The sequence below is a fragment of the Onychostoma macrolepis genome, chromosome 15 (genome assembly GCF_012432095.1).
Source record: "Onychostoma macrolepis isolate SWU-2019 chromosome 15, ASM1243209v1, whole genome shotgun sequence".
Classification (NCBI taxonomy): domain Eukaryota; kingdom Metazoa; phylum Chordata; class Actinopteri; order Cypriniformes; family Cyprinidae; genus Onychostoma; species Onychostoma macrolepis.
The window spans coordinates 15,651,779-15,669,038 of NC_081169.1; the positions used below are offsets into that span (position 1 = coordinate 15,651,779).

The 17,260-nt window shown below is 37.9% G+C and overlaps 1 protein-coding gene across 14 annotated transcripts in view; it reads left to right on the forward strand.

The window, feature by feature from the left end:
* grik4 (glutamate receptor, ionotropic, kainate 4) overlaps window positions 1-17,260 on the forward strand; it is a 371,474-nt gene that overhangs the window by 279,260 nt on the left and 74,954 nt on the right. For all 14 annotated transcript variants that reach the window (XR_009266034.1, XR_009266035.1, XM_058744470.1 and 11 more), the window contains 3 exons: window positions 10,476-10,637; window positions 13,659-13,811; window positions 14,200-14,304. Coding sequence is in view for 12 of the 14 variants with exons in the window: in XM_058744470.1 (XP_058600453.1) it covers window positions 10,476-10,637; window positions 13,659-13,811; window positions 14,200-14,304 (420 nt within the window). In the remaining 2 variants the exon portion in view is untranslated. The remainder of the gene's footprint in view (window positions 1-10,475; window positions 10,638-13,658; window positions 13,812-14,199; window positions 14,305-17,260) is intronic.

The window sequence follows — 17,260 nt, forward strand, 5'->3', positions numbered from 1 at the left end:
AACATGGAGCTGGGAATCTAAAGGGTCTGGAGTGATTCTGGATGAAGGAATGGTCTCTGATCTCTTGTCAGGTGTTCTCTAACCTCATCAGGCGTTATAGGAGAAAATTTAGAGCTGTTAAACTGGCAAATGGAGGTTTCAAAAAGTATTGAATAAAAGGGTGCTGTTAATTGTGGCCAATGTGTATTAGAGAAAAACATTTATTTCATGATTATATTTCCCCCCATTTTAAATTCTTATTATCCAATGAAAGGTTAGATTTTTGTGATTTTTTAAAATAAAAGATCAAAAAGATTAACAATGCAGATTAATTTTCACAGCCTTCTTTGGTCATATTTACCAAGGGTGCCAATATTTTTGGCCATGACTGTAGATATATATATATATATATATATATATATATATACATTTTAATTTATATATTTTAATGTGTATAAATATTTAATGTGCCAGTTTTTTTCAGTGTATAGGTCTATAAGCTATGCTGTATCAGGTAACTAGTGTAGGCTCAACTAATCGATAATTTGTTGTCAGTTATTTTTTATTATCAATCGATTTGTGTTGCGGGCATGAGACAGAGATGACACCTGACTTTGGAAGTATCAAAAGTGTGGTGTGGGCAGGTGAGTGACAAGAGAGTTGCTTGGCCTCTAGAGATTAAGAACATGCCAAGGGCTACCCAAAGTGATAAATACCCAGCTCATTTCCGTCAAGACACCTCACCTTCCCCCTGAAACCTGCGGCCTTGTCTCATTTTCTCGTTCCCACAAACACAAATACACACTCATTTGCACAAAGGTATACATGCATTTTTCAGTGTGCTGACATATTATAAGTGGTTATGCATTCTGTTACTATACCTCAGAGCTTGTTCATGCCATCAGAGGTCATTAATTTGTAATTTGTGAATAATTTAAGGCACACAATGCAATTTTGTTTCCTGTTCAGTTTGGGATTTGAGGTATGTGCCATCAGTGTTTGCAGTATTTATGAAAGCATTTGTGGACATTAGATTAATCAAGTGCACAAGATTATTCTGTCAGTAAGGTAATATGTTTGTGGCAGACGGACTGGTGTTGTAGGCCTATAATTTTGTGAGAAATAAAAATGAAAGCTTATGCGAGGTACTCTATCATTTTGAGTTGTAAGATGCAATGATCTGTTTGTAGAAAAATGTGATCATAAGATATATAATTTGGTAATTTTATATTTGGTAAAACTCTTTTTTTCCAGTTCAAATGGCAGAATGGGGTGCATTTGAACCAATCATCTCTTCCACTTTAGTTATAGCGTAAAATAAACATGAATAAATATCCAGGGGTGTGAATTACGATTTACTGAAATGTATCATATTTCATGTAATCACAATCAGTGTTTCAACTGTGGAAAAACTCAATAAAACCTTTTATCTCTGGAAGGTCATTCAGTGACCATAGTTCATTTATTAACTAGGAAAAAATAACCATAGAGAAGGGCATATCACTAAATGTATACACATTATATAAAAATAAATGCATTATATACTTTTCTAAACATATTATTTATGTCTTAAAATTGAATATATGTTTAAATAGATCTATTAAATATGTCAAAAATGTGTAAAAATTATTTGAAATATTCAGTTGCATAAAAAATGTCTATTGGTCTAATTTGATTTCAAAAAGTAAGACTGATTTCCCCAACTGCTAGTTGGTCAAACTAGTTCTTAAATTTGCAGTATATATTCTAAATGTATCTTCTTGTAAAAAAAAAATAATAATAATCTTTGCATACGCCCCCCCACCCCAATAATTTAATATTATGGTAAATTGACAGACTTCTTTTAGTTAAAGTATGCCAGAGTTTTTCAATCATTTAGTCCACTTAAACCCTCTGCTTCCTTACAATCGACTGCAATCTCACATTCAGATCTGCCTTCATCCAATTAACAAATGATTAATTAGAATCAACCCCTCACTCTACATTTTTTCCCTTTTTAAAAAATCTGTTTCACTCAGATATGCATCATTATATGGTGGAATCTGTCTGTCGCTTCTTCTGTTTCGTAGTGCCTGTGCTTACTCAACTGGCCCCTGCTGTGAAGATGTGGCATTGCATTGTGGCACAACAATGTCATTTTTGTATTCCTTCTGAATTTTGCTAAATGTAAGTCACATTGCAATATTCCATGGGCTAGAAAATTTAATATATATATATATATTTGTGTGTGTGTGTGTGTGTTATCCCGCATAGATTGTATTGTTGTGAATGTCAGGGTGTGAATCCAATCTCCCAGTCTAAGCAATGAGAAGATTACAAAATACAGGCTCACACATAGTAATCCTATCACATGTTCAGCCATCTAGTGTGTGAGAGCGGGAGAGATGGAGAAAGAAACTCTCTCCACAATGTACTCAGCACTGTCAACAACTATAATCATTAGCAGTCAGCAGGGATCCCTCTCTCTGATTCATGCCATGAATTTACATGCCAGTTAATACAAGCGTAAAATGACTTATATCTGCCAAAAACACTGTGTGAACATTTCAGCTGTTCGGATAATCACTCACAGAGATTTTATTGCGGCGGTTTAAATCGGCATTCATTACCTCTTTAATTCATAGAGTAGAAGGATAGCGTTTAACTGATGTTATCACTGAGAAAATCGATATCCTATTCAGTAGTTTGTAGCTCAAGTCTAGAATTATCCTTGGAGACTAAAATGTTTCTTTTTTGCTGTTTATAAGTTTAAAGGTATAGTTCACCAAAAATGAAAATTCCATCATCATTTACTTCACCTTCATGTCATTTCAAAACCGAATGACTTTATTTCCTCTGTGCAGTATAAAAGACTGCGTTGATTGCTCTTTTCATGCAGTTACAGTGAACATCGACTTTTTGTTCTTTAAAAAGAGCAAAAAACAAAACAAATAAAAGTAGTGTTCTATATTCAATGTCTTGTGAAGTAATATAGCTTTGTGTGAAAAACAGGCCAAAGTGTCTTTTCTTAGGTTTTCTTTGACGCTTAGTCGGTTTGTACCACTAATGGAGTGTATTCGCCAAAAATCTGAAGAATTTGTCTTATGTTTGGGCAGAAAAATGATGATTAGAAATGTTAGTTTGTATTATGCCTCAGTGCTCAGTTCAGTTGATTGAGCAGATGCGGTAGTGAACGAACAAAATAAGTACATCAGTGAGTAAATTGCTGAATGAATGAGTGATTCAGTGAGTGAAAGGCACTATCTGTCTCCTCTTGTCGGAGAGAAAGTCTGTTTTATTCTCTCTTGGCACTTTTCCACTGATACCATGAAGGATGTTCACAGCAAGCAACTCTGAACATCATAACACCAGCCTCTCCTACATAATCACACCGCACCTCGCTGGGAGTCAATTAACACCTAAATCTTGGTTTCAGCACACTCGCAATTTGAGTACAGCACATAAAGTGAGTCACATAATAGTTGAGATGGGGCTCTAAGTTCCTGAAGTTCATCTGAAAACGCGTACTTTCTGAGTAGGTACTTCTTTTGAATAAGTAATTACTTTGCGACCACTTAAAAAGTAATTCAATCTATAAAGCATTTCCATTACACAAAAGGGTTCTTTATAGTGGAAAAAAGTTCTTCACACTATAAAAAATATTTTTTTTAAAGAACTGTTCACAGAAAGATTTCTTTGGCATCCGTGTGAAACCCCATTTTGAAACCTTTGTTTTTAAGAGTGTATGTAGTATGAATGCAATCCAGATGTACAAAATTCGCCATGTACAGTGTCAGTTGCTTTGCTTCGCTGCTATTTACAAATCCTCACCTGTGGCCTCATGGAACAGTAATGTATCCCTGGATGCTTTTCACATTTTCAGGGTTCTTCTTTCATAGTGGTGAACATGAACTATAAATGAACATGAACTACAAAACAAATATAATTTTTACATTCCCATTTGTTCCGATAGCAAAAGAAAAATAAATTTATAGTGTTTATATGACTTTTCAAAAGAGGAAGAAAATATTGATTTTTCAAATTTACAGTCACTTCCTCAGCCATTGTATTGTGATCAGAGAAACAAACATTCTTAAAACTTTGAATTCAATTGAACCATTTAGCTCCACCAAATTATTCAAATCAATTATTCTAAGTTTTCGAAACATGCCTGCTATTCAGGGGTGCGTTTCCCAAAAGCAATTATGGTCGCAAGTTCCATCATTACCAATAGATTTCAATGGAATTAACGAACATAGTTAGCTAACGATGCTTTTGGGAAACACACCCCTGAATGGTGTACCTGCCATGAAAACTCAGCTCAAAACTACAAACAAATTGTTATTTGTTCTTAAAGGGAGTGCTCCTAATCTCAGCTTGTTACCTGTAGAAAAAACATCTGTCCACAGAAGCAATCAATCAATCAGATTCCAAACTCTCCACCATGGCCAAGGCCAAAGAGCTGTCCGAGGATATCAGGGACAAGGTTGTAGACCTGCACAAGGCTGGAATATTCGCAAATGGAAGAAACACAAAATAACTGTCAATCTCCCTCGGACTGGGACTCCATGCAAGATCTCACCTCGTGGAGTTCCAATGATCACGAGAACGGTGAGGAATCAGCCCAGAACTACACGGGAGGATCTTGTCAATGATCTCAGTGCAGCTGGGACCATAGTCACCAAGAAAACAATTGGTAACACACTACGCCGTGAAGGACTGAAATCCTGCAGCGCCCGCAAGTTCCCCTGCTCAAGAAAGCACATGTACAGACCCGTCAAAGTTTGCCAATGATTCAGAGGAGAACTGGGTGAAAGTGTTGTGGTCAGATGAGACCAAAATCCAGCTCTTTGGCATCAACTCAACTCGCCATGTTTGGAGGAGGAGGAATGCTGCCTATGACCCCAAGAAAACCACCCCCACCGTCAAACATGGAGGTGGAAACATTATGCTTTGGGGGTGTTTTTCTGCTAAGGGAACAGGACAGCTGCACCGCATCAAAGGGACAGGGTCAGGGCATTGAAAATGGGTCGTGGATGGGTATTCCAGCATGACAATGACCCAAAACACACAGCCAAGGCAACAAAGGAGTGGCTCAAGAAGAAGCACATTAAGGTCCTGGAGTGGCTTAGCCAGTCTCCAGACCTTACACTCTGAAAAATAAAGGTGCTTCACGATGCCATAGAAGAACCTTTTTGTCTAAATGGTTCCATAAAGAACCTTTAACATCTGAAGAACCTTTCTGTTTCACAAAATGTTCTTTGTGGGCAAATAAGGTTCTTCAGATTATAAAAAGGTAAGCAAGTGATGGTTCTTTAAAGAACCTTTGACCGAATGGTTCTTTGTGGAACCAAAAATGGTTCTTCTATGGCATCGCTTGAAGAACCTTTTGAAGCACCTTTCCTAAGAATGTAATCCCATAGAAAATCTGTGGAAGGAACTGAAGGTTCGAGTTGCCAAACGTCAGCCTCGAAACCTTAATGACTTGGAGAGGATCTGTAAAGAGGAGTGGGACAAAATCCCTCCTGAGATGTGTGCAAACCTGGTGGCCAACTAAATGAAATGTCTGACCTCTGTGATTCCCAACAAGGGTTTTGCCACCAAGTACCAAGTCATTTTTTGCGAAGGGGTCAAATACTTATTTCACTCATTAAAATTCAAATCCATTTATAATTTTTTTGTTGTTATTCTGTCTCTCACTGTTAAACCTATCATTAAAATTATAGACTGATCATTTCTTTGTCAGTGGGCAAACGTACAAAATCAGCAGGGGATCAAATAATTGTTTTCCCCACTGTACGTGTTATTTTATTAATTTACTTCTTTTGTTAATAGCTAATAGCTACAACACTTCCTTTTTAACTTACAAATGTGTCATTAAGAATGACAATGAAAAACTAATTTTCTGTAATTTAATGCCAAGGTAATGACAAAGTACAGTGTTATAATGTACATACACAATGATTATTTTGTTTTTTATAAAAAATGTAAAGCTTAATAATAGATTCAGTGTTAACAGCTGTGGAAACATGTCTTCACAGTACATTGCTTGAGCTCTCCAGAATCTCACACAAAGTAGAACGTCATCTAGAACTTTTCGTCTACTGTTTTTTTTTAAATACAGTAAATTTGAACATTCTACATACTACATTTTTCAGTTACTATATAAGGAAGTACTCTGAACCCTGTGGGAATGCCTTTATTTTTCATAATGAATATTAGAGTGTCAGATTGTGTCCTCAAATGTCCTCTTTAGATTGTCAATTAAATAAACATAGAATGACTTTGGAGGTTGAATTAGTTTGATTTGGCTGCCAGACCTGTTCGGACCCTCTACTATTTTACCACCTATCGGGGTTTAGCATTTCTCTCAGGAGCTCATTATTCCAAACTCTGTTTGGCTGTGCCACAACAAACAATATGCATGTGTGCACGCCCATATGTGTGTGTGAGAGTCTGCCAGCGGTGAAGCAGCAAGCTGGCCCAGGTTCTGCTTTTCTGATTGATCTTCAGGTGACAGGCTGTGTCAGGGGGCTCATCGCCAGCCTGTCAGCGCCTCACCTCCCTTCACTCTCCTCTATCCAGTCCCTTTCCTTCCTCTCTCTCTTTCTTGTCCTCTCTTCTCCTCTCTCTTCTGTCATCCTGCCAGAGATCAGGAGCAGCTGCTGTCCCAGGGGTCCAACTGTCTCCTAGATGCTTCTTCTCTTACGCTAGCCAAACAGTTAAAGAACTGTTTGCACGCATGGTTTTTATGTGATTTGCGGAATTTTGGTTTGTCTTGTTTACTAACCACTTGCAATCCAGTTTAGCCAGGTGTTAAGTGTGCTGCACTGTGAGTCATTATCATTCTTTTGTGTGCAAACATGCCTCCTTTCTATGCAAACTTATATAGATTATGACTATTTGCCTGGTGGATATAACATTGTGCTATTAAACTGAATTAAAAGATATTTCTGTGTACATCTTCAATTAGTTGTGGCAGCAGTTATTGGTGAAGTCAGTTGTGCAGTATTATTTTGGAAGCAAAGTTTTGTTGATAATGATATTAAGATATAAATATGTTTATAGAAACATAATTTTAAAAAAAACTAATTATTACAAATTTAATTCATTTTATGTTTTGGTAAACAGAAATGAACATTGACATAAAAGAAACAGGTTTATAAATAAATAATTATTAAAATTGCTTCATTTTGAGAGGGACATCACTGAAATTAATGACTTTATGATTTCAGTTAGTGAATCAGATGCTTTTGCGTGCGATTAGCGAAGACAGAACGGCCAAATAAAAAGACCTCATGAGTCTTTATCTCAGAAAATTCAATCCAGACTGCAAACTAATGTAATATTTTGAATTACTTTTATGTTTATATTTTCAGTTTTCATTTTAATTTTTGTTTAAGTGTTAGTACTTTTGTTATGTGCTTGTCATTTCTCTTTAGCTTACTTTATATTTATTTCAGTTTTAGTGATTTGAGTAGCTATTTAAACTTATTTATTTCAGTTTTTTGCCAAGGCAACATTTGTTAATATTTAGTTTTTCATAAAATATTAATATTTTTTTATTTCAGCTTTATTTCAAGTAATAAAAACCATGTTTAGTAGTTTTCGTTATCTGTAACAACACTGCAACATGTGAATTGTGTTCATAAAGTGTTTGTGCTATTATCTAATTTGCATAATTACTTTAGTGAATTAGGCGCTAAAATAGACTGCACGCGCAAATGAACGGTGCTATTAGTGGGCAGTTCATTTTTAGTAAATGCTGAAGTGTCTGCTCAATCACACATGCACACACTCCACGCGTGCTTCGGGACATTCGGTGACCTTCCGTGTCGTGTATGAGTGGCCCAAACTGTGCCACAGTTAATGACTGGCTCATTTACACTGTCTCTGTTTTAATGAAGTATTAACATGCGCTCAGAGAGTAATTACAGGTCCGTTCCCGTTGGGCTTGTCAGACTGCACCAGGGAGTGCAGATGGAGGAAGGGTCAACTGTTCACACACTCTTATATGCTAATCAATACGAGTCCATTTACAATAAAGCTTCATTTGCAAAGCCATGTGATAAGCAGCGTTATGATTTGTCAGCAGCATTACTCTGATGTTTTTTAGTTTACACCAGCAACAGATTGTAGCTTGCGGCATCTAATGTATCTAAAAATTGCTCGCTAATGAAAAGTGTTTTATTATTTGCTCGTTTTAATTAAGTTTAAAGTTTGACGCTTCACAGTTAGCGTGAGAGTTTTGAATAAAAGGTTTTACTGCTGGAGGTGCTATATTTACATATTTTGCAGCGTGGTTTTGTTGTTATAGAATGGAATCAGCCTTGCGTTTCTCGACAGGATCATCTGAGCATATTTCAACGTTGTTTCGCAGCATTGTGTTGTCATCAGAGCAGGAGACGGCCTTTATTCAAGTCAAAAGCTGACATGGCCATTCTTTAGTGAATCAGAGCTCCACCTCTAAAATAAGAAAAGAGGAGCTTCTGTTATCTACAAGAAGATTCAGCAGTCTCTCTCCCTCGGGTTTCCTCTGAAACAAACTGTGTCCTGAAGCTCTGCAGTGCATTTTTGTCTCTGCACTCCCATGACACTGCGCTCCCCTCCTTTTCTTCCTGTCCTCTCGGCAGAGGCTTTAATCCTATGCGGTGTGCGCTACCCATGGCCCGGGTGGCTGTCCTCATCTGGCTTTGTGTTTGTAATGAGAGGGCAAGATTGTGTTGTCTTTGATCTGAGGTGCTTCAGTCTTACTGCATGCTATCTTGTGTAAGGCTGGGGATTTGCTATTGTGTGTGTTTGATCATTTGCTCACCTTCCCTGACCCCTCCTCCTCCGCCATATCTCATTCTTTTATTCTCATTTAGTCTCACTTCATCTCATTCTCTTCTTTGTCTTCTAGTCTTCTCATCAAGTCCTATTGTGAGACAAGGCCTTTCCACTTCTCTTTACCTTTTATCTCTTCTTGTCTTAACTCTCATATCTCGTTCTGTCACGTCTTCTTATCTCTTCTCATCTCATGCTGTTTCCTTTTCTTTGTCTTCTAGTCGCATCCCATGCTGTCTTTTCTCTTCTGGTGTCATCTGTTTTCTTCTCATGTTGTTTTATCTGTCATCTAATCTGTATATTCTGTCTCTTCTCATTTAGTCTCGTCTCATCTTTTCTCATTACTGCCATCTAGTTTCAGTTGATACTGTCTCATCTTATCTAGTCTCTTCTCCTCTGTCATAGTTGGTTCATAGTTGTCTCTTCTCATGCAGTCTCATCTCATAATTTCTCTTCTGTCATCTAGTGTCAGTTCATTCTCTTTCATCTCATCTCATCTCTTCCCATCTCCTCTCTTCTTCTGTCGTCTAGTCTCACGTCATCTTTTCTCTTTTCATCTTGTCTCATCCTTTCTCATTTAGTCCTCTTTTCTCAGTTTATTATGTCTCGTCTCATGTAGTCTCTTCTCATTTCATCTCATCTCTTCCCATCTAGTCTCCTCTCTTTGTCATCTAGTCTCAGTTGTTTCATTTTCTTCTCATCTAGTCTCATCTCATATTTTCTCATTTAGTCTTCTCTGTTATCTAGTCTCAGTTCATTCTGTATTGTCTTGTATTGGTCTCATTTAGTCTCACCTCTTCTTCTTTGTCATCTAGTCTCAGTTCATCCATTTTCTTCTCATCTAGTCTCATCTCATCTTTTCTCAATTAGTCTTCTCTTCTCTGTCATCTAGTCTCATCTAGTATCGTCACATCTCATCTCTTCACTCTTCGTCATTGTCATTTGGTCTCAGTTCATCTTTCTCTTCTTATGTAGTCTCATCTTCTCTCATTTAGTGTCATCAAATTTGATCTCATTATTTATCATCTAGTCTCCTCTTCTTCACTGTCATCTAGTCACAGTTTATCCTGTCTCTTCTTATGTAGTGTCGTCTCATTGTATTTCATTATTTCTCATCCAGGTTCCTCTTCTCTGAGAAGAGTCTCAGTCCATCCTGTCTCTTCTCATCGTGTCTTTTCTTGTCTCATCTCTTCTCTTCTTGTCTCTTCGCTCTTCTCTCCTCATCTCGTCTCATATTATCTGAGTAATGGGTCCAGCTCTATAACTTCTCTTCCTCTTCACACCATCGATGTCCCCTGAGCCAGTGATGGTGACAGAGTCATAGACTGTAATAGTGTCAGCAAGAACTGCAGGGACATCTCTATTAACCTTCAGCTGAAGTACTGCATGTGCCGGGATGCAGACTGACAACACTGCGGACCTTTTTTTCTCAAAAGTGCCCCTCCTGGGATCTGAAACACAATAGCTGCTGGGATTTGCTCTCCTAAGCATTAACTTTTGCTGAATTGAATTGCTTGGCCCAGGAATTGGCAAAATTAACTCAGTGCTTGTTAATGAGCCTGACGATATTGTTTTACTTCCTATGGGCATCATTAGGTTGTTTAGATTCGACAAGGGACCTGAGCTTGGTAACTTGATAAGAAGCACTCATATTGGTGAATTAACTTTGAACATTTTGTCTTTCCTTGCAGGAATTCTCTCAGCTACGATTGGACGATTTAGCTGATCAACGAGTCAACATCGTCGGTTTTTCAGTCTTCAACAGGACACATCCTTTCTTTCAGGACTTTGTCCTCAGCCTCAATCGATCCTGGCAGGAGAACTGTGATCATGCTCCTTTTGCAGGAACACCAGTAAGGCTGATAAACTATTAGTTAAAGATGTTTTGAATATGCAAGATTAAATCAATGTTAAAGGGAATAGTTCACCCAAAAATGAAAATTCAAAGTCATTATTTACTCACCGTTAGGTCAAACCTGTAAGACCTTCGTTCATCTTCGGAACACAAATTAAGATATTTTTGATGAAATCCAAGAGCTTTCTGACCCTCCATAGACAGCAACGTAACTACCACGTTCAAGGCCCAGAAAGGTAGTAAGGACATCGTTAAAAAAGTCCATGTGACATCAGTGGTTCAACCTTAAATTTACGAAGCTATGAGAATACTTTTTGTGAACAAAGTTTGGAGAATTTCTTCTATTCCATGTCAGTCTCGCCTCGCTTTCATGAAGCAAAAAGTATTCTTGTAGCTCCGTAACATTAAGATTGAACCACTGATGTCACAGACTATTTTAACGATTTTCTTACTACCTTTCTGGGCCTTGAATCTTTCAATTGCTGTCTATGCAGGGTCTGAAAGCTCTCAGATTTCATCAAAAATATCCTAATTTGTGTTCTGAAGATGTTCCGAAGTTCTTACGTGTTTAAAACGACATGAAAGTGAGTAATTAATGACAGAATTTAAATTTTTAAGTGACATCAGTTACTTACTTTCTTTCATGAAACAGAAAAGGAGATGTTAGGCAGAATGTCCAAGCAGCACATTTTAATATCATGAAAGTAGATGGTGGTTTGTCCTTATGAACTCCAAAAAACAAAAACTTCATAAAACCATAAAAGTAGCCATATGTTTACAGTGGGTTACACTTATACTTTTTTTGCTTATTTTGGAGCTTGAAATCATACATTCACTTTCATTTAATGGAAAAAAGCAACTTGTACCTCCATCCCAACATCTCATTCGGGGTTTTACTGAAAAATGAGAGGTGGAACAACATGAGGGTGTGTAAATAATGACAAAATTTAAATTTTTGGGTGAACTATCCTTTAAAAATGGTCGCTTTTCGTGTTTATGTCTAGTACATATTATAAAATAAGTCATTTATTTGTAACTCAAGGATGCTGTGTTAATTAATTTGTAACAGCCTACTACCCATGTCCTCTTGCTTACCTTGAAGCCGAGGCTATGGCTGTATAATTCATCACACAAAGTCACATATTCACCCTGAGGAATACACACACCCTACATGTTCACGTCAGCACAGTTATTTCCGTCACTTTGGAAACGAAAACATCTGTATAATGTATTATTCCTGATCTCAGTCCCAGTTTGTACTCCATCAAACATCCAGGGAAGCTAATAAAGAAAAAAAATGATCAAAGATCAATTGGTAACATTTCTTTATCTGATATATGCAAGCAAGTCGGAATAATTCATTTTTACATTTTTGTATTCTAATTAAAGCTGAAAGGGGAAGACTTTTGAAAAATAAATGCTTACTGCTTTTAGAAACTAGGCCTGGTTGCACTTCTCATTTAATTAGGTCTAATATTTAATTAATCAGAAGATGGTTTGTAGTCTGGCAGACAGATGAGAGAGAGAACAGGTCTAAACCCCACAGTGAGACTCAACTCTGTGTTACACACTGGCCTAGAAATGCAAAGCCTTAAAAACTAGCTTAGCCTAATGTTTTTGATATGGAAGACACCAACCAAACAGATATTTAAGCCCTGGACTTCATTAGCCAAAGACTAGACTGGCTAGTCTGTGCAGAGATTAACCAGTGAACCTGCATATGTGCCTCAGTCGGCAGCGCACACACATTGTCATTCTGCATTCGCCTAATGAGAGCAGCCAGGACGTTTCTCTGCATGTGACCAGAATAGTTACACTGTTTTTTGTTTTTTCTACAGAAAGGAGAGAAACGTAGTCAACAAAATTTACACAGACTGCTATTTTAGTCACAAACACATACACACGCACATCTCCACCTCCTCTAAGCTGCTGTGCTGTTCCATAATGCAGCATAACATATCCTCATTACAGAAAGCTTTAGCACCATAATGGATGTCAGAGGGAAAGGAAACTCCACAGCCTTTGCTGCAGTGCATTAACACGCCATCTGATGTAATTAAAGTGGTCAGTAATTCTGTTCCAGGGGGCTGAGGGGGCAAAGGAAGTGGTGGTTGTATCACAATGATCAACGATGAAATGTCTGAATGATTTAATGATGTTCTGCATGGCCAAATGCATGCAGACAACCAAACACCCAAATCCATGTGCTTTTTTCAGCATTTAATTTTGCAACCGCAGGCATTGATAAGTTTTTCACTCTTCTTGAAATGCTTTCCAGTAGATATGAAAACATGGATGCAGGAGTTTACTCCCATTCAAATATGAGCATCAATGAGGTCAAAGAGGCGGTATTTCATTTGTGTGTGTGTGTACCTACTTAACATATTTTGGGGACAAATTTGTACCCAAATATTAGCTAAACCTGACAAAATCTCCAAAAAAACTCCCTTTGGGGATGTCCTCATTTGTAAAACTGGTATAAAAATGACGTAAACAAAGTTGTTGCTGTTTTTAATTGTTAAAATTAAGGGGTTGGTTTCGGTGTATGGTTGGTGCAGAATATACTTTTGTACAGAATAAAAACCATTATGCCTGTCCCCATATTAGAATCAAAAAGGATGACAAATAAATGCAGCCAATATCTCTAATAAATGAAGCTCAATATCTCCAAACTGCTCAGAATGCAGATAAAACTTTATAATTCCAAGGCAGACTTTTTATTAAATGCTATTTAATTACACACTTTATGGTCTGTGGTATTTCTGGAATATTTTCTAGTGAGTTCATGGGTTTTATTTACAGGGAGCATACAGCTATACATTTTTGCCAGTAAATCCCTTTGGATAAAAGCATCTGCCAAATGCATATTTATTTCTATGGCTGGATAGCTAAAAAAAAGCTTGTCAGCATACTTTTGGCCATGAAGTGTGTATCTATCTCGGCTAGCAGCCTATAGTTGGATTGTACTGCATTCTGTTTCCTCTCTCTATGTGTTTACTGTTACGTGTGTGTGTTCCAGCTTTCGTCAGCGCTGCTGTTTGATGCGGTACACACGGTGGTGGCAGCCGTGCAGGAGCTGAACCGTAGCCAGAACGTAGGAGCCACTCAGCTCTCCTGCAAGTCCTCTAAGATCTGGGAGCACGGCACAAGTCTGATGAACTACCTGAGGATGGTAAGAACCGCAGGGAGAGCCCACAAGCTGCCAATCATCTCACCTGCTGCCGTTGCAGGCTCATTCATCATTTAGTTTTTGCTCTCTGTACCACTGCGGCCCACAAACCCTCGTCAGAACTGCAGCCTTCAGCAGAATCTGTGAAACCGAGACACTGTGTCTTACTCAGCCATTAAAGATTAACGACCATCAGCTTGTCATTACTGCATCATCCTATGCATGACATACGGCCATCTATAGCCGCTTCCTGCAGTGTGCGAACGCTTCCAGTGAGGAGCTCTGCCGTCCACGTAGCTCTATAAATCGATACAGCACTGAAGACTTTTGTGGCTGTGATCACATGATACCCCCAGGCGTTAACATGTTGTCTCTCTCTCTCTCCGGATAGGTAGAGTTGGAAGGTCTAACAGGCCACATCGAGTTCAACAGCAAAGGCCAGCGCTCGAACTATGCCCTCCGGATCATGCAGAGCAGCAGGGATGGCCTAAGGCAGGTAAAGTAACTCTCGGCCACATCAGCCTATCAGCCAGAGGTAAAACTCGCCATTATCTGTTTATGTTTCTGTCTGCCAGGAACACAATGAGATTTCCTGGCCGTGGTCACATGGATGTGATGTAAAGGTGGAGAAATCCTGTAAAAGCACATTGTTTTTTCCCCAGTCCTCAATCAGAACGCTTTGTAGGAAGGAAACTCCAATTTTCATAGATTCCAGCGAGACGGCTAGACCGACTGTGATGGAATTATTGTTAATTAGCACTTTCATGCTCCTGTGATTTTTATTGGCAGGTTTGGATGTAGATTGAATTGTTATTGCGACATGAAGCGGGGGCTCTCGCAGGTGTACCATCTGCCATTAGTAAGCAGAAAGCGAGTGTTTGGAAATTTAAACGGACAGTTCACCCAAAAACTCATCAAACTCATTCTATCATCATTTACTCACCCTCATGTTGTTCCAAACCTGTATGACATTTGTTTATCTCATAAACGCAAGTGAAGATATTTTTAATGAAACCTGAGAGATTTCTGTCACTCCTTTGAAAGTGACGTTTTAAAAAAGTCCATAAAGAGATTGTTTGGAACTTCATATAATTAAATGGGTAGGCTACCTGAAAAGGCAGAACGTTGTTTGTCCACTATTAAAATAGAGTTTGAGAGCATAGTGAAAATATGATGCCTTTTTAGTTTTTTTGAAGGCCTTCTTGAATGTTTTTTTTGGTCATGAACCTCCTTTAAAGTCATTTCAGATGTGCACATGCCGTTTCGTAATAGTAACTGGTTTTGTGTTGCACTCCACCCGATGAGATTTGATTATTAGTTTGAGCGCATTGTGACAATGTGCTATTCTTTTTGAAAGCATTCTAGGATTTTGTTTCTTGATCATTTACCTGCTCTAAACTTATTGTTTTTTTTGTTTGTTTTTTTGTTGTTGTTGTTGTTTGGATGTGCACATACCACTTAATTTAATTTAAGTAACATTGTTTTTATGTTGCACTCCATCTGATGAGACTCATGGCATTTTGGGGTTATTTTTGGGACATTTGTTTTTTATCAAAAACATTTTGGAACATTTGTTTTTATCAAAGACGGAAAACACACAACACTTTTGAATTCACAAAGGATAGCTATGAAAGAATCAACTTAAAAGATTGACGCTAGGCCCCCTTTTTGCTCAGAAAAGGTTTCCTGAAGGACTACCTGACACAGACCAAAAGGTTTGAACCATTGTTTGTCCACTATTGAAATAGTGTGAGAGCATTGTGGAAGTGTACTGTTCTTTTGTTCTTTTTTGAGTAATGGAATTACTCTTAGAATAAAAAATTACTCATAGTGTTCTCATAGAATAAAAATTTCCATCCATTTTCACACAGCGGCACCTCTGAAGTTAAGTGTTTTCTTGCTGTGCCCCGAGCTGAGTCCAGCAGCATAGTATGAGCGCTTTCCAACTTAAAACAGCCATTTAGGATAAACTGAGCTGACGGCTGACTGTTGTTAGCGTTGGCTGTTTCTGTATATGACGGCGAGAGAGCAGAAGGGTAGCGCTGTCAAACAGCAGCCTGGTTTCTGAGTGACACCGCATTTCTACAGCCTTTCTGACCGTCACCTTGTGTCACTCACATACACTTTTTTTATTGCTCTTTTAACCTTTTGAAACACTGTCAACTTTCTCCGTCAGCTGCTGCTGTACGGCGAGCTCTGTGATTCGTGATGGACAGATGGACAGTCGAAGGCCACTTTGTTCACTATTTCAGTCATAACAGCAGAGATTGGCCTGGCAGCTGGTGCTCGCGCCCAACCTTATTAGTTTCACAAAGACGTCACTGTTTTTCTAGAGAGTAATATCCGCTGTCTCAATTTGATGTAATGCAACTGTCGCTTCCCTGGCCTGGACCTTTCAGCGCTGCTGTGCGGTCCAGCTGGATAGCACAGTTCATGCGAATGTCACCTCGCTGTCCTAGCGTAGCTCCCCTCTGCACATCATTTTCTGTATTTGTTGTGCAATTGTTGTTGTGAAAAACTGAGCTCACAGTGTCTCTTTCCCTTAATGATAGACATTCACCTACAAATCCAAGCAGAGGCTGTTTTCATTTAACAAGTATGAGTGTGAAAAATACAGCGGATGTTTTTGGATGGAATACTGGTGTTCTGCATAGTTTACACTTTATACTGCTTTTTTGAATTGTGTGATCACTGTGCGTTATGCTGTGATTGTAGTACAATACTGTGTGCATGTTTAATGCAGTGGTGCCAGGGGATAGTTCGCCCAAAAGTGAAAATTCTCCCATTATTTACATTGTATCATCATGTCGTTCCAAACCTGTGTGACGTACTTTATTCTGTGGAACATAGAAGATGATATTTTGAAAAATGTGTCAGTGACTTTCATTATAGTATATACTGTATATATTACAGTTTAATTTTGAAAATGTTGAAAATTCCTTTACTTTTAGCAGTTTGATCAAATAATAATGACTCCGGAAATGACTGATATTATTTTTGAATCATCCATCACTCTGGAGATGGAAGGTCCAGTTGATTGTATTGCATTATGGGATACAGTATTCTGTGCAGTGTGTGTTCTGTTGTATATTGCAATGTAAATTAGCATATTGCACACTGCATGAATAATAAGAGTTGTATGCTATTCCAAGCATAACCAATAGTCAGGTACTTGGAATGATTTTGCTTTAATCCTATAAATCCGAAATTAAACATTTTAAAATATATTAGTACTGTCCAAAAATTTAATAATGTAAAAAGATGAATTTTGTTTTAATTTATTTCATTTTAAAATTAATTAATTTATAACTTTCATTCTTCTGCAGAACAGGAAATAAGATTTTCTGAAGAATGTTTGTAACCAAACAGCTTTGGTGACCGTTGACTTCAATTGTATGGACAAAAACTGAGAATCTTCAAAATATCTTATATTACATGTATGTTCCACAGAA